Raw genomic sequence first — 25,686 nt, 5'->3', positions numbered from 1 at the left:
TTTAATCCAGTGTAATTTATTTGGTTGTAGCTGAAAGACAAAATGGCCCTAAAACTGTCTTCTGACATTCTGAAAAGATGGCACATCCCCATTTCTTTCCATTCACATTATCTGCAGACACCAGGTGACAAGGTGAGAAAGGACTTTAGGGTGACTGCTTCTTTTTGTAATAAGTGTGACTTTGGGAAGTGATGCCACTTGTCACTGTTTCCCTCTGCTTTATCTTTGGTGAAAACATTAGCTTTTGGGCTGAGAACATATGCGACTCAGTAAGGGGTCATTAACAATTTAATTTTATGGCATGCATGTGCGTATTATATATGTGTTTGTATTCATGTGTTGTACAGGTGTAGGGAGTATGTTCGCACATGTGTGCACATGCTTCTGAAGGCCAGATGTTGATGTCAACTTGCTTTCTTCTATTGGTTTTCACCTTATTTTTTGAGACAGACTCACAGTGAATATGCAGCCCACCAATTTGGAAAGACGGCTGATGAGAGACCTCCAGGGATAGGGATGCCTTTCTTCTGTCTTGCCAGAACTAGGATAAGCAGGACATTCCATTACATCTGACTTCCGATGTGAGTTCTGGAGATCTGAACTCAGGTCCTCAAGCTTTTGAAGGGCACTTTGCCATGAGCCATCCACTCATTTCCCAGGTTCCTTACTAAAATTTCAATGTGTACAGACTATGGGGAGCTGAAATCTCTGGCACCATGCTGAGGCGCCTTGCTCTCACTCTGCTTTCCTATCTATTTACTAAGGGGACATTAAAATGAGTACAAAACAGAAGAAAAAAGTAAAAAATTAGAAAACAATCTAGGCGGTAGTACAAATAAAATTGGAAAACAAGTAAAGTGATAAAACATTAAATATTTTCCTCTTTTCCATGTCTCTGTGTTTATAATGTTTTGTAATAATGGAAAGAAACAACCCAGACAATAAAAAGTAAGTGTATGGTTCAATTTATCCACAGTTCTTAATCCCAACAAAACAGCTGTGGGAATAAGCTCAAGATATAAGCATTTGATTTTTACTGAAAACATGCCCCTCTATGGAAGGAGATGTTTAATTGCCATGGCCGCTCCCCCATCTGCATTCCATGGATTAAAACAGTCAGCTGCAGTGCATTGATGAACTTGGTAGAGATTCATGCTGCTGCAGCTGTGTTTAATAACAGGGACACAATGACCATCTGAAGTAAGCCATGTGTCAAATGGAATGAGGGGCAAGTGGAAAGAATTTGGTGGTGTTCACTTGGTAGCAGAGAAGCAATATCTAGCTACTTAATACCATGTCAGGATCAGAAAGAACAATTTCAACCTATGCTTACAAATTAGTCAGTGTAGCATTCTGATTAGCTAAGGGCAACTTTTGTGTTTTCAGAGGGTACTGGCTTCAATACTGAGACAACCTATGATTCTTCCCTTGAGACTCACTGGTGTGAAAATCAGGTGAACCTACTAAGCACAGACTCTAGCAGTGTTATCTCTATCCTCATACAATTTACAAATGATGCAGAATTTGGCTAGCTGTTTTTGAGACTTAATGGATTAATAAAGGTTATTAAACATTATAAGGTATTTCTGGGTCCTAGGGCAGCTCTAGTTCCAGTTTCTTGAGGAGCCTTCAAATTCATTTTCATAGTGGCTGTACTAATTTGCATTCCTGCCAACACTTTTCCCCACATCATTGCCAGCAGGTGCACATTTATGTTTAATGCAGCTCCATTCACAAGCGTCAAGGTACAGAATCAGTTTGGGTATCTAGCAACAGATAAACAGATGCAAGGAATATATATATATATATATACACACACACACACACACACACACACACACACAAACACAAAATGAAATTTTACTCAACCATGAAGCAAAATTTATGCAACTGGAGATTGTATTAAACAAAATAAACTAGATCCAGAAAGCAACTGACACCTGGTTTCTCTCATTTGTGGACAGTAGATTTTACATAGATACAAAAAAATCATGTATGTGTATATTACAAACATACATGATTATATATGTGTGTGTATACATATATGTATGTATATGTATATATATTATGTATGTGTGTATGTATATATGACATATACATATGACATGATTAGGAAACCAAGCAAAGAACAGTTAAATCATATCGGGAGAGAAAGGGGCAGGTATAAGAGGTGATTACATGGTCCACTTCTATAAAAAGTTGTTCTGTTGTCCATCACTATTCAATGAATACATCTCAATGAAATTTAAATTTAAATAATTTGACCAGATTTATTACAAAACTTAACAATAAATATTTAAATATATATGTGTATCTACATATATATATATATATATATATATATATATATATACACACACACATACACATTATGTGTGTTCGTGTACACCTGTGTATATGTATATACATAGACAGTTAATTAGAAAAACCAGAATGTAACAACAAACACTTGGCACTTGAAATTCCAGCCTTTGGAAGGCTGAGGCAGGAGGACCTTGAGTTTGAGGCAACCTCAAAAATAGTTAGATCTCATCTCAAAATGAAAAAGAATTCACTGAATATCAATGAAGTTCATAGAATTAAAGTGATTTGGAGAAAAACAAACAAACAAACAAAAACGACAAAGCCTAGACGTCACAGACTATTTGGGGTGGAGGTCTGATGAAATCTGACACATATCATTTCACTGTTGCTTATGTCCTATGGCAGGTGCTGGTAGACCTGGCCTTTCTACGTACCAGTGTGAGTGAAACCCACCATCGTTCACCAAGAACACTCGAGGAAAGATTTGTAAAGTGTGGCAGACAGTCATGTCTCAGAGCTGAAGTTCAGCATATGAAGGTGGGTGCTTTCCTATGGAGCTCAGGATCATACCAGTCTTGGGGTTTTTCCCATCTGTGACTTCTTCATATCAACAATACATACACAGTACTGTGTGAGAATCCCAAGTCTGATGTCCATCATATTCTAATGTTGCCAAGTTTAAAGCATAGTTTTGTCATTCATGAGACAGTGAACATTTTTAAACTCACCCATGTCTATTGCTCTGCACTCATCCAGCACTCTAGGGTCTACTCTTTGAGCTCCACTCAGCATCTCTGCTGCATTGTAGTGTGCAGCTCTGTGTCCTATAATTGTTTTAGTGAATGGTAAAACGTCATGATGCGCCATAGTATTTTATTCAAATATTTCAAAAGTATAGGTTCGTTTGCTGATATACTGAAGTCACCTGGGAGAGTTCTCACCCTGGTTTAATATCTAGGCTATTCCTGTAGTCATTGTCACTGACTCCCCCGGCATCCATTAATCCACATTTCCCCTCCTTTCTCTGTTTTCCTCTTTTGTCAAATTTCATTCTACTCACTTGTGTAGTTTGGCTATCTTCATAACTTTGCCTAAAGAGGATTGCCTTTCAAAAACAACCCTTGGATGAACATGCCATCTTCTGTGGTATTTGTGCATTCTCTAAGTCAGAGCACATCTATATTATACACATGTATGCCTATATAATACATATTATGAGTGAGGTGGTGGACAAAGCCTGGTGCCTCCTTCCTCCAGTGGTTATAGTACAATGGAAGAGGATATTATTAATACAGCACAAATATAAAGACAACATTTCCACTCAAACGGGCTGTATGTTTTAAAGCAAGGTGCCTTTCTTAGTTTTAGACCGTGTCTCTAAGGCAGTGAGTGCTGAACTGAGATCCAGAGGAAGAAGAGAAATGTACATAGTAATGCAGAGGAAGAGGATGTGCAACAGCCTTTCAACAGGGCCAGTGGCATGGGCCAGGAATAAGTTGAAGGTTGGGGCACACACCTTGCAAATGGAAAGGAGAACCTTAGGACCCAAAGGATGAATGGGAAGAAATCAGTGTAGAAAACCAGGTTTTCATAGACATAGTCACACTAAAGAGGACCTGGCACAGCAGATGTACTGGTAGCCAAGGAAACTAATCCAGTTCTGCAAGACCAAGCCTCTATATTTGATTTTAGAGACACAAGGTTCTCAGTGACTGCTTGGCTTTGTAGCAATCTCCCAAGTTGCCATCACTGACTCCTACATTATTTAAGTTCCTGTTGGCCAAAGGCCCCAGGTGTTGTAGTGCTGGAAAATCTGACTGTGGTCTAGGTTAATGTAACTGTAGCAGGGAAGGTTACATTCTTTTCAAATATTATGCTTTGAATAAAATTACTTGTAAGCATAATGGACTATAAACAACATATTATGGGATGTGCAATGTAGTATGATTCATTTTCGCAAATACAAGGACCTTGAGTAATTGTTCCAGACAACAGAATGTGGAATGATTGCTTTAGCACACTTCATGTTCCCTCTAGCAATGCACTGCCTGAGAAAGATTTGAAACACAGATGTGCAGCAGCATGAGAACCTATTACCTTTTTAGGATTTCTGATCTCAGAGATGCCACATTTTTAAAATTGGAAAGGACCTATGCAAGTTACCTAGTTTGCCTCTTATTACTCCACAGCAGTGTTATGTCTGTATTTCTGGGCCACCATCTGTCTCTTAATAAATAGCTAGGTATAAAAGCACTTTATCTCAGAATATGTATCTAGCATTTAAATGTTCTTAACAGTTTCCATTCCCAGACATTGCTTATCTTTGTCAGATGCCCAAATTCTCTTTCACCTCCCCATTTAAGTGCATAACCTAAAGGTTTCATGTGATTAAAAATAGTCTGGGAAAGTAAAGGCAATATCATATAATGGTCATAGACTAAAGAAGGATGGTTGATTCCTATAAGAACACCAAGTACTGCAGCATGAGGGGGGAAAATAATCCATTAAGCTCAGAGATGAGGGATAGATTCTTGAATTTAATTTATGTAAATAAGGACCATAATCTTAAAAGTTTAAGGAACACATGTGAGAAAATGAGATGGTAATTAGATCCTAAGGAGCATTAGGAGTACTGGGAAGGAAGCTGGAGACAACTGAAGTGTGTTTATGGAGAGCCATTAGAGGAAGGCCACAGCTGGAAGTGCAGTTTTGTTTTACAATTTAGAGAGGGAGAAATAGAGGTAAGTGAGTGAAACACCAACAAGCCAGCAAACACATGAGCCATGAGAAACACACACACTAGCCATCCATTGATTTCTTCCTTGGGGATTTCAGTTCATGTTATGGCTAAGTAGCTCTTAGAAAAGTCACTAAAAATGAACCATCTTCTGAGAAAAAATTTAAAAATAACATGGCAAGAATTGATTGTGTTTTAATATTTATCACCAACTACTTCCTTTTGGTCTTGGTTAACAAAAACCCAGATTTGCCCACCCCAAGGTCTGACCATTTCTAGAACAGCATTCTGGCCTCCAGGGAATAGTGTATTAATGACAATCTTCTGAGTTGTATGCACAACTTAATTTAAAGATCTTTATGAATAAACAATCAGGTGTGAGAGGTATTAAAATTAGCTTTAATGTCTTCGGTTATTCTGGAGAAAGATGCTGTGAAACCAATCAATGTCCACAGTCCCTAATCTGCCACAGAAATGACAGTCAATGGTGAATATCAACGTGAAATAAAGGACAAATTGTGTGGTCTGGACAAATAGAGGGTCAAACAAAGCACAATCCCTCTGGAAGGAGTGAAATGAAAGAAAGACACTGGGTGCTACATGTGGCCAAGCTCTTAAAGTGTCCCCAGGTGCCTTCTTAGTTAATCATGCTATGGTGGTTACTACAGGCATCTCACCAATGAGAACACAGACCTCAAGAACGTAAGGAAACAAGGGTACAATAAGGGATGGAGACAAGTGGAAGCCAGCCAATATGATCCGACACAAAGGCTTGATCACAGGTACTTACTCAAGAAATTCCTATTGTTTCATCACTAAGCCAGGACCAGTGTAGAAAATGAGCCAAAGTGCTTTTGTTGACTAATTATAAGGGTTGAAACTCTACCAAACATTCGGTTTGCCTTTATTTAGCTACTGTGGGTCAGCAGTGCTCAACTTGTACCTCCATGATGCTAAAAAAGCACAAGGCTCAGAATAAGTAGCTCTTTGGTTAGCACACTGGCCTTGAAGAGTAGGAGTGACTTCAAGCAAACCTTCAGTTCAGGAGAATAAAGAAGGCTCAAAGAAGCCCCATGGTTTTCTAGATGGGTACAGAGCACTACATGGACTTAGTGTCAACTCAAACTTGTCCATTCAGTACACAACTAATGACACATAATTTTTTACACGTGATGTGCCCTGTGTCAGATATATATATATATACATATATATACATATATATATATATATATATATATATATATATATATATATATATATATATATATATACACACAATCTCTAGGTTACTATGAAGCAAATATTCTTCAATGACATGCAAGATAATGCTTTGCTGTGGGATGGTCTTTATGTCAAATGTGTTGCTGATTGGTCAATAAATAAATCACTGATTGGCCCGTGGCCAGGCAGGAAGTATAGGCGGGACAAGGAGGAGAATAGAGCGGGGAAGTGGAAGGCTCAAGGAGAGACACGGCCAGCCGCCATCAGGACAAGGAAGATGTAAAGTACCGGTAAGCCACAAGCCACGTGGCAAGGTATAGATTAATAGAAATGGATTAATTTAAGCTGTAAGAACAGTTAGCAAGAAGCCTGCCACGGCCATACAGTTTGAAACCAATATAAGTGTCTGTGTTTACTTGATCGGGTTTGAGCGGCTTGGGACTGGCGGGTGAGAGAGATTTGTCCTGACTGTGGGCCAGGCAGGAAAACTCTAGCTACAAATGGCGTCCAACGTGGTGGCAAGAGTTTCCACCTAAAACCTGAAAAAAGATTCTAAAACGGAGCTAAAAACAGCTTCCTAATTGTCTCTCTCAAATGAGCGGCAGCTGCCGGTTTGAGCTACTGGCGGGTTGCTGGCGTGCGCGCTCGACCTGCAGTATGGCGGGAATGAGGCCTCTGCAAGTGGCACATTAAGCTACATTGTGGATTTAGCCTTTGTTAGTACAAAACAAAAAAAGAGGTTTCTGGGCTACACACTGCTTTGATAAAAGCGTAGACCCACTATTTCTGAGACTTGATGGTTCCCAGAGCTGGCGGTAACCGCCATGTTGGGAAGCTAAAGTGGGCGGAGCCAGCAGCCACAGTGCCGTTTCAGGCTTAGAAGGCTGCAATTTAAAGCAACAGGTTTACAATAAGACAGATTCAGATGTAATAGTTTAAAATGTGTGTAAAATATACGTAGGCTTGAAAGAGACAAAAAAAAGGTGATATATACAGTATAGAAACAAATACATGATTTTAAAAAATAAAGTCTTTAAAGAGACAGTAAAATTAATATAAAAAATAAGCCACGTGAAGATGAATATTACACAGAGAGTCTGGATTGTGTTGTCTTTGGGATTCTTAACTACAGAGAGATATTTGATTGTAAAGGAAGCTGAGTTAAACCAGTATGTATATTTTAAAGATACTTTGACTTCAAAATTTGGATGTAAGGATATGTTGCTTTGGAAAAGAGTCTCTTTTGTTTCCACAGAAAGCCAGAGGCTATGGATTTGCTCAAGATTAAGACACATCAGGTTTGACCAGCCAAGACCACCTGAAAGGTCTTTGATGACACCATGGCCCAGATGATCCAACATCCAGAACCGTTTCAAGGCAACTGGCTCAGATGATACAGCCTCACGGACTACTCCATGATCCTAAAATTTTCTTTGTTTCCACAGAAGATACAGCGCCCCCCTCCAGCAGGAAGTAGTAAGAGAAGCTACGCCCAAATTCCCAAATATACCAAGCTGACTTTGGAGATGTGTAAAGGTTAAAACCTTCCTTTTTAAGAAAAGAAAAGGGGAGGTGCTGTGGGATGGTCTTTATGTCAAATGTGTTGCTGATTGGTCAATAAATAAATCACTGATTGGCCCGTGGCCAGGCAGGAAGTATAGGCGGGACAAGGAGGAGAATAGAGCGGGGAAGTGGAAGGCTCAAGGAGAGACACGGCCAGCCGCCATCAGGACAAGGAAGATGTAAAGTACCGGTAAGCCACAAGCCACGTGGCAAGGTATAGATTAATAGAAATGGATTAATTTAAGCTGTAAGAACAGTTAGCAAGAAGCCTGCCACGGCCATACAGTTTGAAACCAATATAAGTGTCTGTGTTTACTTGATCGGGTTTGAGCGGCTTGGGACTGGCGGGTGAGAGAGATTTGTCCTGACTGTGGGCCAGGCAGGAAAACTCTAGCTACAATGCTTCCCAACAAAAACTTTCTGAAGAATGAATTGGCTTGTTATCTTCTGCTCATACACTAGCTGGATATTCAAAACACAGACTGCATTGCAAGAAAACAACAAGGGGTTGAGTTTTTATTCTGGAAACAACTGGTTCGACTTTTACAGAGAAAAGAATAGAACAGCAAGAATGAATAGAAAAATGAATAGAGCCAGCAAAATGAAGCCCCAGGACTTGGGGACCAGTAGGATGGAGCTCCAGGTCATGGGGACTAGCAGGTTGGCATACCAGGACATGGGGCCAGCAGGATGGAGTACCAGGTCATGGAGATCAGGATGATGGAGAACCAGGACATGGGGACCAGTAGGATCAAGTACCAAGACATGGAACCAGGAGGAAGGAATTTCAGGACATAGGGACCAGCAGCATGGAATACCAGGACGCAGGGACCAGCAGCATGGTGTTCCAGTATATGGGGACCAGCATCATGAAGTCCTGGGCCATAGGGACTAGCAGGATGGAGTACCAGGACATAATAACCAGTAGGATGGTGGACCAGGACATGCTGCATGAGATAATTTTCCTCTTTCAAGTTTGAAGTTGGCCAAATGTGAACACATCCAGGGGCGTTCTGACACTTTCAATTATTGCTCTCAAAAGTCAAATTCAATTACTCAGTTAATAGTATATATTTGTAAAATTGGTCTTTAATGTTGGGAACAAATATCTCAAAATTATTGTCTTTTCAATTCAATATCAAACAATCAATGAGAGAGGAGACATTTATCAAGACATCAATTTCTTGATTTTTGATTCTAGATAGAATTATCGACACAAAATCTCATGATTAAACAAGGTGTTTATAAATAGCTACATGAGATACATGGGTAAAAGGAAGGTTCCTATCTTGACCAAAGTAACTTAATTGTAGATCATACTTTATGTAATGGATATCTACTGAAAGTCAACTCTTGGGTATGGTTGGTAAAAAACAACTTTAGTTGTAATTTCTTTCTTTTAAGTAGTTTTATTATTGCTTTTATTCATGAAAATATTTTTCTGTGCCAAATATTTTATATAACATGAATCTCTTTTTAAAAGATTTATTTGGCCAGGCAGTCGTAGTACACACATTTAATCCCAGCACTTGGGAGACAGAGGCAGGTGGATCTCTGAGTTCCAGGACAGCCAGAGCTACACAGAGAAAACCTGTATCAAAAAACAAAAACAAAGACAAATGATTTGTTTTTATATTATGTGTAAGATTGTTTTGCTTGCATGTGTAGTATATGTGTGCCTGGTGTCTGCAGAGTCAAGAGTGCACCAGAGCCCTTGGTACTGGAGTTACAGATAGTCATAAGCTGCCATGTGGTTGCTGTGAGCCAAACCTAGATTCTCTGAAAGAGCAGCCAGTGCTCTTGACCTATGTGCCATCTCTCCAGCCCTGAACATGAAATGATGAATTTTTATGCATCTGATGTGATCCTTAACTATATCACCATAATTGTTTAGCTCTTTAAAAAAAACTTTCATTACATTGTGTGTGTATGGAAATCAGATGATAACTTGGGAGAGTTGATTTTTCTCCTTGTACTTTGTGGGTCCCAGACATCAAATTCAGGTTGGGTAGCAAGCATCCTTACCTGCTGAGGCATCCTACTGACCCCAATACCAGTTTTTCTTTACCTCTTGATTTTTAGAATCTCACTAGACATATTTATATGTGAAGAAAAATAAACAGCTTTTCTTAACATAGGCTTACAGTATAATCTAAACATGATTTCTTACTGAACATTACTAAAAATAACAACATGGAAAGGCACAGGGAACTATATTGCATTTTTACTATCCCCAAGACTCTACTCTGAGAATGTTTTGCTTGTTATTTCCTAAAAGTGAAATGAAGAATAATCAATCTGTATAATTAGAGAATTTAGATTTGAGATTTTCTATGTTTTTGAGTTGTGGGACAAAGTTAAATCTCCGTTTTACCTTCTTTTTCCTTCTTCCCTACAGGCATATATCATGCATACTTACACATGCACACACACACACACACACACACACACACACACACACACACACACACACACCTGTACATATACATACATACATTCGAATGCACACTACTGTACACAATAATCATGCATGTACACACACATTCATATCTATATGTCAGATAACAGGTGACTCCCTTCTCTCCCAACTGTATGTTATGATAAATCTGTTTTCAAAAATAAAACATCAGGACCTTTTCAGAGAATTAATAATACAATGAAGAGCTAGAAATTGTTTTTAAAATACTCAAATTAAAGAGTTTAACTTTTGTTTAACTATTCAGAATAATGCCATGTGAAACAAAGCACAAATCTAATTTATCAGTCATCTTTGCATCTTTCCTTTTACCTTTAATATATTTAAAAATTGTGTTCTCTGGATTTTGTTTTTCATGTGTAACTTCAATGGACTCTTACACTGTCTGACACATTTCTTTGCTTTAAAAATAATGTAATCAATAATCTGGGCGAAAGCATGAGGCAAGCATTGACCAGAAACTAAATGTTCAAATTATCCTTTGTCCTTGTCTCCCTCTGATGAGCTGATGAATGAGAACGCAGTTAGCGACATCACACTAACACAATTCCCAAGCAATCTCTTTGGACAAGCATGCCTTAGACATAAGAGGTGAATCCAATTTCAGCATCCCAGTTTCACATATGGAATGTTGGACTTGTCTATCCCTCTTTAGAGTCATTAGACAGGAGAGAATATATTTTGACAACTAGAATACCATTTTTGGAAAAATTAGAATGCAACCTTGAGGATTATTTTCTCCCAGAATCAAGTGGAGCAAGATGTGTGTAATTCAGGTTGCTATTCTGTACAGCGTAGCTGAAGACCATGATTCCCATGCAATTACAAGATGAAAGTGAGATAAATTGGCACTCACAGTTGTGGCAGGTGGCCCCGCTGTATCCTGTCTCATCACAAGTGCATTTGAAGCTGTCCCATGTTTGCGAGCACTTCCCACCATGCTCACAGTGATTGGGCACACATCTGTCAGAAAAATAGACACAGAAATAAACCAACAAGCAAATGAGATTTATGAGTGGCCAAATTCCAAGCTGTTTGGGCAATATATCATTTCAATGCCAGGTTGCCTTGCTGAGGCAATTAATCCTTGTTAGTTTAAGCAGATTAATATGATTCATGATGGAAGGTGCCAGGCACACAAAAGATGATGTATCACAGGCCTGGTGTTTCCCCTTTTTGTATAAACCATAGACACTATCACACAGTTGACGGGCTCCTTTGCATATCACAGATGCATTTTAGTTTAATTCAACAAAGGACAAAGATACCACCAAAGTTTCCTCTTGGTGAGAAATGGAGGATGAGTCATCTGAATTCTTGTCCTATTTTTACCTTTATCACTGTCAATAGCAGTAAAAGGGGGGCCTGGTAAAGAGTTTGCCACAACAACTTGGGGTTCTGAAACAATGGCGCGCGCACACACACACACACACACACACACACACACACACACACACACACACAAAATGGAATATACCAGCCAGATAGGAGCCTCAAAAATCTCCTTCTACACCCATCTAGATAGTTAAAGATTCCTGCTTAAAGTGTCTACAAGCATGTTAGGAGGAAAAAGCCTACTTGCATACAAAGCTTTACTAGGCAGATAATTATGACTCAATTTTTCTGAACCTTGATTTTCACATTTGGAAAATCAGGCAATTATACCTACTTTGTGAATAGTTTAAAACTATATAATTATTAATTTAAATTTTATTTTTATATTTATCTTTATTTTTACATATGTGTTTATGTGAACGCAGGTGTCCACAGAGTCCAGAAGAGGGTATGGGATCCACTGGATCTGTAGTTACATATGGTCATGAGCTGCCTGCAAGACCAACTTGGCTCTTCTGCAAGAGCAGTAAGTACTCTTAACCAGGAAGTCATTTCTCCAGCTCCTCAAATTTTATTTTATAGATGATACACAAAGTGGGAACATTGTTCATAAAATTATTTAGTACATTAGTACATTTATGTATATCATACATTAAATTATTTTTCCCTAGCATATAAGCATGTAATATTAATTAATGAATAACATAAAAAATTACATAAATGATCTACAACATGAATATTAATCAAGTAAATAAAATTAATGCATGTAAGACATATCTGCGTTATCTTACATACACCATATAGTCATAACCCTGATTGTCCAAACATCTATCCCCTTCCCTATTTGGTTTATTAATCTACCATCCTCTGTGAAATTAACAACCCACCCACCAGTATCCCTCTTCTCGCTCCAGGCCTATCTGTGGATATTAGTGGTCTACTGTACTGTTTCGATATGTTGTTCTCTTTGTGTTATGATTATGGTTATATGTATCTATCTCTTAAATGTTTATCATTTATGGTGAAAAATATTCAAAAATCTTTTCTTTAGCTTTGAAATGCATAGAACATGATTGTTAGGTCTAGTCACCACACACAAGTACTTCTTTCTCCTATCTATCTGTAACTTGACCCACTAATAAACCTTTTCTCAGCCCTCTCTAACCCCCAGGCTCTGGTCACCATCATTCTTTAACCTTTGATGAAGTCAACTTTATCAATGAAATGATGTGGCATCTACATTTCTGTGTCTGACTTGTTTTAATTCAATTAATAATTTCAAATTCAATCTATTGCATCACCCAGTGACAGAATCTCTTCCTTTTATATCTTAACAAAATTCCCTTGTATACATGAACCTTTAGAGATAATGTCCATGAAGTTGATAATTATTAAGTAGAAACTAGAAGTCTAACAAGTGGGAATTATAACCATCTGGACCACCTCTTCCCAGAAACAATTTCTTACCTTGACTTTATCCTAAAATTATGGTTAGAATGTGGTTTGAGGCATCCCTGCATTAATGATACATTTTCCTTTATGCTTGTACCATCTCTTTGCCCATCGCATCCATTTCACTCTCCAAATTCCCTACATCTTTCTTCTTTATACTGAATACTAAGTTGCTCACAGTTTAAAAGGGAGAATTTAAGTAAGAATTTTGATATTTTAATCACAAACACCTCAAAATAGAAATTCCCTCCTGATTTAAAACAGCAGAATCTACAGAATCTACAGTGGTTTCTCTACAGAGAACCATCCTGTGAGTAAACCCTCACTCATAATGTCCCAGGAGCTACTAGCTATAAGATCTGACCTATTTGATCTCAGAGACCAAACTTCCAAACCTTTGCTCTTAATTTCCCATCAGCCACTCCTGAAAGCACCTGCAGTAGGGCATACAGCTCAGTACGACATGGTGGATATGCTTACCAAAGTAAATACATTGTAAATAAGAACTCTAATGAGTGTGAGAATGGGAATCAACACAGAGTGGGTAAGAGAAGTATTATAGAATCTCATAGGAAGCATTCAATGGGCATTGCAGGCACAGTTTAGAGGTCTAAGTTGAGCATCTAGATCATGAAAGAAGAAAATAAGAGCAATCATTATTGGGTTGAAATAGAATTTGAGTAAAGGCATAGCCTTGGGTAGACAGAAAATCCACATTACCCTCAATTGTCACTTTTTTTTTCCTGTGATATGGTTCTGGTTTTATGTAGGCCAAAGAGATGAGCCTTCTCCAATGATCAATGAATCTAGTTGGAGGTTGGGGTCAGAGCAAGAGTCATGAAAAATATCAGGAGTACTTGGATGAGCCATGGAACAGATATAAAGTGCTGTAGAAATTTGCAAACTGGGTTAGTTAAAAGCGGAGAACTTATCCTTTTGGAGGAGGGGATGAGGGTGGGTGGGTCAGGGGGATTAGGCGGGGTTGGGGGAGAGGGAGGAGGTATGAGAGGGGGATCTGTGGTTGGTATGTAAAATGAATAAAAATATTTTTAATGAAAAAAATTAAAAAGAAATCTGATAATGTAAATAAACTTGATCCCGATCCCACCCCTCCCAAAATGGAGAGTAATTAGAGGGTTTAACCAAGTTGGGAATATTTCATCTGGATCATAAAAGACAGGATGAAATATGATGATTAAAGTGTTAAAAACTGGCCCTGGTAGAACAGGACAGAAAAGTGATGAAAATGAAGTATAACAGCAAGTGGTGGGGGGTCCTGGTTTGTTCATCATGGCCGTGGCACAGTCACTGTACACTGCAGACCCCACAACATGGTCTGCCCTCCACAGCAGGTGCTTACAACCAACAGTCCTCATTTTCCACATCATGGAAGAAAGTTACTGAATGGAGACCTCTGACATCACAGGAAAACATATTTGATACTTAATCTTGTAATTCAGTAAAGAGATATCCTTTGGGTGGTATATTTAACTTTCCAAATTCTCATGGGTTAATATTAGCTCAGTCTGGTTGTTAAAGTCACTTGCATGAGCCCATCATACCAATTAATTCAGGGGAAGGCAGTGCAGAAGTGGGCAAGGGAAACCAAGTTGGAAACTAAGGACGCTTTAAATAATGCTCTTTAGAGAATGATGAAAACATAAGTGTGGGAGCCAGATGGTGGTGGCGCATGCTTTTAATCCCAGCACTTGGGAGGCAGAGGCAGGCAGATCTCAGTGAGTTTGAGGCCAGCCTGGGCTACCGAGTGGGTTCCAGGAAAGGCGCAAAGCTACACAGAGAAACCCTGTCTTGAAAAAACCAAAACCAAAATAAAACAAAAAAGTGTGACTTCAACTCCATGGGAAGCACAGAACCATCACTGAGAGCGTGGAACTGCCTGCTCCTACCAGTCTGCAGCATGGATTCCTTTTTAAATAATTGTTTTTACGCAATGGGATTTTTATATTTTATTCTAAATATTTGCTTCTCACCATTTACATTTTTTAGATTGGTGCTCTCCTTGTGCAGATTCTAGTTCTTAATGTAGGACATTAAATAAATTCCTGAAAACAAGTTGATTCATATTATGTCATCTCATACCTAATATCTTATCGGTATATTTCAAGCTGTTAGAACCCATTACCAAGAGAAATAAAATAAAATTAACCTAATACTCTAATTAGAGTTTCTTATCTTGCATTCCCATAGAACTACTTGCATGTATCAAATACACTGTTACCATGTCCCCTAGCAATTATTTATTGGTGTCTCCATCTCTTCTATCTGGATGCTCCCACAGTGAAATGTGTTTACTTAGAGTTCTTTGCATAATGAGGTGTGTATCCCATGCTCAGCATGTCTGGAGAGAGACACAGATGCATGAAATGCCACAAAGTTTTACCACCACAGACATAAAAATCACTTCAAAGGTAATCATCTCTTTGGCTCTGAGGAAAACAGATTAATTTTACCTAGGATTTTAGTCTTAAACATGGATTTGCTCTAATAAACCATTTTTTTTAAGTGGGCCACAGGAAATGTGTAATTTTCTTCATGGCATGTGCTAGCTTGAAAGTTTGATTCACATCAAAAATAAATCAAAACGATTTGGCTGCTTCAACTTGAGAAGGCTTTGGCCCAGGACTGGGGACATGCAGGGCAGAAGTTGGCAGGTGTCTATTTGTTCTGATCAGAGAGTTCTTGAAGAAGTAGTGTGCGCAATTACCCATTCCAGCCAGCCTGCTGTCTGAGACTCTTTCAACTGGATTTATCCTTGTAGTTAAAGTTTTGCAAGGTGCTTTAGAGTCCAAATTCATTCTTAAAGTTATATTTCTTATCTCTGAGGATTTCATACATGTACATGATGTATTTTGGTCATATTTTACCACCTCCAGCTCTCCCCTAGTCCTTCCTTGCATATTCTTCTTCTTCTTCTTCTTCTTCTTCTTCTTCTTCTTCTTCTTCTTCTTCTTCTTCTTCTTCTTCTTCTCAACTTCATTTCCTCTTTCTTTTTAATGATCCAATGAGTCCAGTAAGTGCTACCCATCTATCCATGGGTGTGGAGCCATTCTTTAGAGCAGAGTCAAGGATCAAGGATCAAGGATCACAGCCTGAAAGAAAACTGACTTTCCCTCCATTAGCAGCCATCAGTGGTTAATAGCTCCTCTGCTAGCAGAGGTATCAGATGTCCTTTTCCCATTTACGCTGGGATGCTGATTTCATCTTGTACATGTGCTATACAAATGACCACAGATGCTTGGAGTTCACAAATGCAGTGCTCCTATCATTCTAGACGATACTCTTCTGCCCCGGGACTCCCTGACTTGAGGCTTTTAAAATCTTTCCACTTCCTTTCTTCCTTGGTGGTCCCTGCACTCTGTGGGTAGAGGGTATGATACAGGTATCGCATGTATGGCTGAGGAACTTCACAGACACTTCTCTGCACACTATCTAGTTGTGAGTCTATATTAACTGCTCTCCACAGCAAAAAGAAGCTGAAGCTTTTCTGATGAGGACTGAGCTGCACTAATCTCTGGGTTTAGAGAAACCGATTTAGAAGGCAGTTTGCTAAATGCATTTTTTAAGTGCAACTTGTTTGTACCCCAATACATGTGGCAAATAAAGGCTATGACTTTAAAATTCCAGTGTACGATTCCTTAATATAAAATGAATCAACACAGACAGCCTGTTTGGAAGGATGCAACAATTCAATTCAGGGTTATAAGGACAGTTGCATTTTTATTGCACCCCAAACATCTCTTTTATTTTTGTACTTGATTTCAATTGCAAAACATTGAGGAAATTGGGATTCATGACTACAAGAAATAGCCAACAGTACCAGATTTGTTTGTTGATGGCAGCTTCCTGGTTTATGGGCACTACTGAATCAGCCAGAGAGAGCAGAAGAAATTTTATCTCTTGTATAAAACAAAATGTTTTTCTGACAGTATAAATCAATTACCTTGGTAATCTTCAAGGGGGTTTAAAGGTTTTTGTTTTTATCTCTATATTGTTTAAAAGATTAAATAAGCCTGGGTATAGATCTATGATAGAACTTCAGCCTAGCATGCACAAAGCCCTGGTTTATTCAAACCTTAGCACTGTCAGAACTGAGTAAAATCTTTGTTGTACCATTAAGGGCACATTTGGTTCTATGGAACCCAGTAGCTTGTTTCTAATGATGCTGCACATATCTGCCTGGAAACATGTTCACACTTAAAAATAATAAGAAGCAGCGTATTTACTACAAGAGATCATTGTCACTTATCTCCTAAGCCTATGGCACTAAAATGCAGTGTTTCCCAAACTTTTATGGGTTAAGATTAACTTGAAATTGCTGTGGAAGCAAGAATCTGATTCTTGAGCTCTGGGTGGAGTCAAAGACTCCCAAAGTCTCACAAGGTCTCTGGTAATGCTTCTGTAGTCAGTCAGAAGATGTGACTTGGAATAACAAGATGTAAGTGTATTGAAGTTCTCAGCAGAGGGCATCCAGGGAGCATGGGGGTGCTGAAAAAGAGGCAACATTGCCAAAAGGGAGCAAGCAGGAAGCAAGGTGGAGCCATGCTGCCAGAGAAATGTGAGCTAGTTACTCATTTCTTCCAAGACCACTTTTGGGTTTTGTGGGTTTGTTTGTTTGTTTTGTTTTGTTTTGTTTTTACATACCTTCTTACTTAAAAAAAATGATCTACTGGGAGCAGGATACAATAATCTCATCTCATTTAGTAAGATGAATTACTCAGAACGTGGCTGTGGACTTTGTTTCCTCCATGGCAGGTGATCACTTCTTACAAGGCCTTTGTGCCTCATCTTAACATCGAGTTCAGTCTGTGTTCTCATTCCCAGCCAGCTATCATGCTTCCCTGCCTAGTTCTCATGCCTACATCCATGACAGGATACTTGATTTGCTTTTAGATTCATACAGATTTTATTGCTGCTCATTATCATGCCTTGTTCTAAATTTAAAAAGGAAAAGGCTGCTTGTGCACTGAGAAACCATTTTCTGAACCATGGGATGATTATTTTTAAATAATTTGTATATTATCAATCTCATGTAAATTATCCTGAATGTATGGTTTTTCTCTTCATCCAAACACCAAATCCTATTTTAACTTTTGAAGAAAAAGTTCCTGAGAATGTTTGAATGCTTGGATACTGGCATGGACACTTTTGAATTTCAGAGGTACTCCAATAATTGGGTAGGGACTCCTTCCATGTTAATTTCTATATTGAAATTTCTGATTTAGTTATAATTCAGTTTTAGCTGAGATTGTATGTGCTGTGAGGTATATATCACTGCTTCATCCAAGTGGAAGTTATATGGAGAATTACTAATCATCCCAGACCACAATTTAATAACCCATTGTTATGTAGCTTAATATCGTAGAGATACTAATGTTATATTGATGGGGCTTTTCCAACAAGCATTTATTTATGGAAATACTTAAGTTCAGAGATATTTATTCTACCTCCTACATTATATCTAAAGTTTACATTAAAAACTAATCAAGCAGGTTTGGTTTATATCATCCAACCATTATACATTTCTGGAAGAACTCTCCTCATCATTCATTGTACTGTTAAAAAATGAGTACCTAATCTTGGCCTTTCTGCTTTATTTTTTTAAATTTTATTATAATAAACCAGAGAGCCCTTTATCTTCCTTTGTTAATGTACTTAGAGTTTTTTCTTTTACAATCAGCTCCCTATGGTTTTATGAATAAAACATCTTTACAGCAATTATGCTCATAGAAGAAGAATCTGCAGGATCAGCAATACCTTCACCTGCCTCCAAGTCAAACTGTATTGAACCTAAATAAACATCAGCAAGTTCTTCTTAATAAGTAACATTCCTGCTCTTGGTCAGACATCCTAAATGATTCCTAGAGAAACAAAGAAAAGAGTTTTGCCTTCAGGAGACTGTGCTTCTTTGTGAAATGCAATTCCAAGTTACATCTACCTACCTGCTATCTATTTATCAATCATCTATTATCTATCCTCTTTTTTTGGCGGGGGAGGTTTCAAGACAGGGTTTCTCTGTGTAGTTTTGGTGCCTGTCCTGGAACTCACTCTGTAGCCCAGGCTGTCCTCGAACTTACAGAGATCCACCTGGCTCTGCCTCCCAAGTACTGGGATTAAAGACATGCACCACCACCGCCCAGCTCATCTATCTTCTTGTCATCCATTTATCTATCCATCCACCCATCAATCTTCTATCTATCTATCTATCATCATCCACCCACCTACCTATCATCTATCTATCATTTATTTATCTGTCCATCTGGGTGGTTGCCTAGATATCTGCCTTGTGGCATAGCACTCAAAATACTGACATAAGCTTAGGGTAATAGGGTACCAGTATATGAGAGTATAAAGGTTTATGGAAAAGTCCATCGATGAAACAAAGCTTAGATTATGTAACCTTGAAGGATGCAATACTTTTGACATGGAGAGAAGGCAAGGGACACATGTAGTTTGGAAAACTGCCAAGTGTGGAAAGAAATTTGGAACTGGTGAGGTTAGCAAGACTGGAATCTCCTTGGAGGAGTGAGAACTATGGTGGAGTGGAGTGATGCCCAACTGCCACCCTTTCCCGTCTCTTAGTCCCACTCTCATACTCACACAGCCAGCCTCCTTCATGCGGCCAGTGTCTTTTTGATAGGCAGACTATCCCCACCTCCAAGGGACCAAAAGGAAAGACCCAGAATATGTAATGAAGTCGTTAAAGTACTGCACATTGTCCCCCTCAGTGTGTGAACTCCTTTTATAGCAACATAATTTATGTCTTGACACAGAGTCATCAGCCAATGATAAAATTTGTCAGTGTTTCTTTAAATTTAGTGGCTCTGTTACTTAATCCAAGACAATGGGAGTAAGAAGAACATACCTGGATGAACTCTAGCAAGAGTTCAATTTTAAAAAGTGTGTGCAATATTCTGATCTTTTCTTATTTTTATCTCTTCTGGGCTCTTCTAGGAAATCAACCTGTATGGGTTAAACTTGATACAGGTATCCCATAACACGTGAGGGTAGCAAAGAATAACATATAAGTGTTCTGAGTTCCAAATATCTTAGCAGCCCTGGTCCTCCTAAGCCTATATTTGTTTAAGAGAAGTACATTCCTGTGCGGTTTAAAACACTATTACTTGTGCTTTTGTTATAGCCACAAATCCATTCTAACTCAAACAGAGCCACCGTTACTCCACTCATGGGTTAACTACACCTTGCTTCTCATTGTGCCATAATACACTTGGAGGTTGCTGTTATTCAAATAATTGTGTGTAGCCACATATGACTGTGAAGTGCAAACATAGGAGCCAATAGCTATCAACTGTCTTCATGCTGCTTAGAGTTCTTCTTACGCAGACATTTATGTTATATTTGGATTCTGGTTACTATAGCTATGCTGTTCAGTATACCATGATTGAATCCTACTATGTTTAGCGAAACTTTCTGTGCTGGCTGGTTTCATGGGTCAACTTTACACAAGCTAGAGTCATCCGAGAGGAAGGAGACTCAGTTGAGGAAATGCCTCCATGAGATCCAGCTGTAAGACATTTTCTCAATTAGTGATCACTGGTGGAGGACCCAGCCTATGGTGGTCCTGGGTTCTATAAGAAAGCAGACTGAGCAAGCAAATGGGGGAGAAAGCCAGTAAGCAGCACTCCTCCATGGTCTCTGTAACAGCTCCTGCCTCTAGGATCCTCCCGTTTGAGTTCCTATCTTGACTTCCTTCAGTGATGAACAACAATGTGGAAGTGTTAGTCAAATACATCCTTTCCTCCTGAACTTGCTCTTTGCTCATGGTATTTTGCCACAGCCATAGAAACCCTGACTAAGACACTTGCCATTCATCAAATTTTCTTATTCAGAAGTCTACTTTCATGAAATAATATTTCAAGGAAATTTTGTAATAATACATAGCCCATTCATGTCCAAGATTCTGACCTATTTTCACAGGCAAAATAAAACTAGAGCACTAGGGGAATGTGTGTACAGCTATACACTCTTGACTCCTAATAGAATGGCTTAATTAATTAGAATTACTAAGCATAGAGAGACATGGGTGAAGTGAGATGCTACAAGTAAAGTTCTTATCAAATACACATCTTTTGGAGATATGTGTGTGTGTGTATATATATGTGTGTGTGTGTGTGTGTGTGTGTGTGTGTGTGTGTGTGTGTGTGTATGGGGTGTGAGTGTGCACACATGTGCACATTCATGTGCATGTGGGTGCCTGCAAAGACAGGAAGAGGGTATTGGATGCACAGAAACTAAAATTACAAGCAGTGTGAGTTGCCACACATGGCTACTGGGAACTGAACTTGAGTCCTCTAGAAGTACTCTTAGCTGCCAGAATATCTTTTCAGACTATAAACACGTATTTTTAAAAAGATGAACAAATGACATGTGGCCTAGAATGCAATGGGGAATACAAAGGCAAGGTCAGATGTTGTTTCAGTATTCCATACAGAATTACATGAAAGTCTACAGTAGGATGAAGCAGCCAAGAAATCCAGGGACTAAAGGGCTCCATTATTAATCCATTACTTGGGGGGGGGGGATAAATTAATTTAAAATGCCTCAGATATCCCGTGTTTAGGAACCAGTGATAACTGGTGACATTTTCATCATGAGCTAATGAGTTTTCTTATACAACAAGGATCTTTTAAATCCTATCAAAGCTTTTAGGATAGTTCATTTCACATTTAAGCTTCTACTTTGCTTTTTTTTTATTCTCCAATAACCTGAATTTTAAGTGATGTGCAAGAAATAACTCTGAGAAAGTCATTATGTTTTATCTCAGCCTTCCGTTTGTGTGTGTGTGTGTGTGTGTGTGTGTACACGTGTGCGTGTGCGTGCATGTGTGTGTGTGTGTGTGTGTGTGTGTGTGTGTGTGTGTGTGTGTATGTGTGTGTGTGTGTCTATGGGCAGGTGGGTGACATTAAAAAGAGGTTCAGGAAGCACTGTAGTAGAAAGGTAAGAGCCCAATGGTGGAGAGGAGAGCAAAACACTTCTGGACACTGCAGTTTCTGATTCTCTGTACAGGCCTTGCATTAAGACTGGGCCTGTCAGTATACAATTATAGACAGAGGAGGGCCTCCTGGGATAACTACTCACCAAGTAACTACTGTTTGCTTATGGATGATGGGAAAGGGGAAGTCATTATCCACAGTGTTGAAACTACTAGTGAGTTCCTCATGCTCTAGGGGGTAGCCCACACCCATACTCAAACAGACAAGAATATAGAGCTGGTGAAATTCAGTGGGTCACAAGACAAAAGACACATAAACAGAAAGGAAACTCTAGGGAGGAGAGGAATTTGACGAAGATAGAGGGGACAAGAGAGGGTGGGAGTTAACTGTGATCAAAGTACATTATACATAATGTATGAAATTTTTAAAATCAACTTAATAAAAAATGAATAAAATTATCTAAAGTGCATTCAGATTCTTCTTGGTTTCATTTTCTCTAAGTACCAAGTTTGAGTTGAATGTGTCTAGTCTGTGCATACCTTTTATTTCCCCCACTATCTGCTAGAGAATGAATTACTCCAGTATGAACAATTTAAAAGGGAAATTAGGAAAAGTGTTGAAGTAGGCAGAGAATGGCAGACACTGAGAGAGGAAGACAAGAGCCAGAACGAGGAAGAAAGAGAAACATCCAAACGATGCACCTGCCTCTTCTTGGGAGAGGATTACCACAGACATTACTGACAGGGCATTACAAAAGTCCTCACAGGTCCTGAAGCTTATAGACAAAAATTAAGCCCTGAGATCTGGTATATTCTAAAAACTGATTATAAATAAAAGCATAAGATTATTCTTTGTAGATTATAAAACACTATAATAGTAGTTCTGTACAAATTATAAACTAGTATTGGCACATTGAGAGCGATGCATTGATGGAACTGAGTTGACAACATAGAAGTAATTAAGGCAGCTATGAATTAAATGCTAACACTGGCATGCTGTCAGTGAAGAAAATGGATTACTTAATTAATTATGAAAGTCAAATAGATGTTTGTCTGAGAAGGAGAGTGATGTCTCTTATTTCATTCCCCTGGAGAGTTCAAAATATATGAAAATATTAAACATGAAAAGTAAAAATTAAAGTATGGAAGAATATTTTTGTAATCAATATGGAAAATATGTCATATAAAGACCCCCAATTCAAAAGTCATAAAGCTTTTTTAATTCAACATGTTCTCTTTATTTTTTTCTCATCTATGCTAGGAATTAATATAGCACAGTTGTCTCTCTGTATCTATGGGGTATTGTTTCTAGTACCTTCCACATATACCAAAATATACAATCACTTATATAAAATACATTTCCCTTTCTGTTGTTTTTCCTCTTTTATTAAAAATAGATTATTTTCTCTATACTATATTCTGATTTCCCTCCCTCTGCTCCTCCAGTTCCTCCCCAACCCCTCCCATTCAGATACATTCCCTTTCTATCTCTCATTAGAAAATAAGAGGCTTCTGAGAAATAACAACAAACATAACAAAATAAAGCAAAAACCATCACACAGAAGTTTTATTAGGCAACCCAGCCAAAGGAAAAGAGTCCCAAGAGAAGGCATAAGAATCAGAAACCCATTTGTTCACATGCTCAGGAGTCCCATAAAAATACTAAACTGAAAGCTATAGTCTGTATGCAGAGGACTGTGCAGACCCATGCAGGCCCTGTGCTTGCTGCTTCAGGCTTTGTGAGTTGGCACGAGCTTTGCACAGGTGGTTTAGAGGGCCTTGTTGTCCCAGGGTCCTCTATCTCCTCAGGCTCTTACAATTTTTCTAATACCTTTGCATGGCATTCTCTGAGCTTTGAGGGGAGCAATTTGAAGGAGAAATTTGGCTACAAATACATTTCTTTTTAAACGTTGCATGGACAAATATAACCAAATCCAAAGAGAATCACAAGCCCAGCTGCGGAGCAATTATTAATATAACACACAAGAGCTTATTTATGCTATATGGAATGTTTAAAATTTAATAGTAATTATTCCATTAAAATATGAGCAAAGGGCATGAATAGTGAGATTCACATACAGAAATACACATGACATTGTGTGTGTGTGTGTGTGTGTGTGTGTGTGTGTGTGTGTGTGTGCAAATGAAAGTGTATGTAGTAGTTTACTTTTCTGTTATTGTAATAAAACACTGGCCAAAAACAACTTAGTGGAGGAAAAGGTTTATTTTAGCTTACAGCTCACAGTTCATCATGAAGGGAAGCTAAGGCAGGAACTCAAGGCAGCAACCTGAATGCAGGAACTAAACAGAGACTACAGAGGGTCCTGGTCACTGGTTTGCCCATCTGCTTAGATGTAGCACTGCCCACGTTGCCTGTGTCCTCCCAAATCAATTCATGAAGAAAGTCCACCATAGATATGTCCACTGGAGGCAATTCCTCAATTGAGGTTCCCGCTTCCCAGATGACTTTAATTTGTGTCAAATTAACTAAAACTAGCCAGCACAGCGTGCATGTCTATGGAGGTCAAAAATTAACCATGGGCTTCATTCCTCAACTACTGTCTATGTTTTCTTGTTTGATTTGTTTTTGTTTTGGTTTTTGAGATGGGTACTCTCAATGTCCTAGAGCTTAACCAGTAGGCTTGGCTGGATGGCCAGCAAACTGCAAGTATCTGCCTTCCCTGCAATGAGATTATATGCATTTGCTATCATGCACAGCCTTTGAAGCATGAGTTCTGGGTACTGAATTCAAGTGTTTAAGCTTTACCCACTAAGTCATCTTCTCAACCCAAAATATGTATGATTTTTGAACAAGAAACTATTCAATGTCGATTGCAGTCAAAGGATCATAAATTAAACTTTGAGATTTTGTTCTTTCTCCCTAACACATAATGGAAAATGTCTTTTAACCTGCTCCTGTGCAGAGTGCTCACAGTACAGAAGGCAACTTAGTGAAGTCTATTAATTTCACATTTGCACGTGTTGTAACCTAGCTGTTTCAAGCCTCACAATGTATCTTATAACTCCACAAGCACAGTTTCACAAAATTGTGTTTCAAAAAACCAGGTTTATTGCTGCAGTTTTGATTTTAGTCAAAACCCAGGGGAAATATCACCAGCTAGGAACACAGTGATAAATTAAGGCAGTCTGTACAAGGAATCCCTGACAACTTTTAAAGAGACAAGGCAGATTTGTGTATACTTATAACTATAGTCTCTAAGATACATTCTCAAGGAAAAGACTTAAGATCAACCCATTCACGTTAACAATATGCCTCCATTTGTTTTAAATGAGGATTGCACTGTCCTATGAAGGATCATTAGGAGGATTGGATTGTAGTGACACATGCTGGTCTATCAATTCCATTTGCCCCCATGGTAGTTTGAATGTAATTGGCCCCCATAATGTCATAGGGAGTGGCACTATTAGAAGGTGTGACCTTATTGGAATAGGTGTGGCCTTGTGGGAGAAAGTGTGTCACTGTGGAGGTGGGCTTTGAGGTCTCTTATGCTGAAGCTACATCCAGTGTCTCAGACCACTTCCTTTTGCCCCTGAGTCAAGATGTAGGACTCTCAGCTCCTTCTCCAGCACCAAGTCTATCTGCACACCACCATGTCCCACCATGAT

General features: G+C 38.7%; 1 protein-coding gene across 1 annotated transcript in view; it reads right to left on the bottom strand.

Moving 5' to 3' along the window:
* Cntnap2 (contactin associated protein 2) overlaps positions 1-25,686 on the bottom strand; it is a 1,578,963-nt gene that overhangs the window by 373,000 nt on the left and 1,180,277 nt on the right. The window contains exon 11 of the mRNA XM_052721500.1: positions 11,158-11,264. Coding sequence (XP_052577460.1) covers positions 11,158-11,264 — 107 coding nt within the window. The remainder of the gene's footprint in view (positions 1-11,157; positions 11,265-25,686) is intronic.

The sequence above is a fragment of the Peromyscus californicus genome, unplaced genomic scaffold, assembly GCF_007827085.1.
Source record: "Peromyscus californicus insignis strain IS unplaced genomic scaffold, ASM782708v3 Scaffold_6__1_contigs__length_162567912, whole genome shotgun sequence".
Classification (NCBI taxonomy): Eukaryota; Metazoa; Chordata; class Mammalia; order Rodentia; family Cricetidae; genus Peromyscus; species Peromyscus californicus.
The sequence above is the reverse complement of the archived record's forward strand: the minus strand, read 5'-3'. Positions and strand labels throughout refer to the sequence as shown.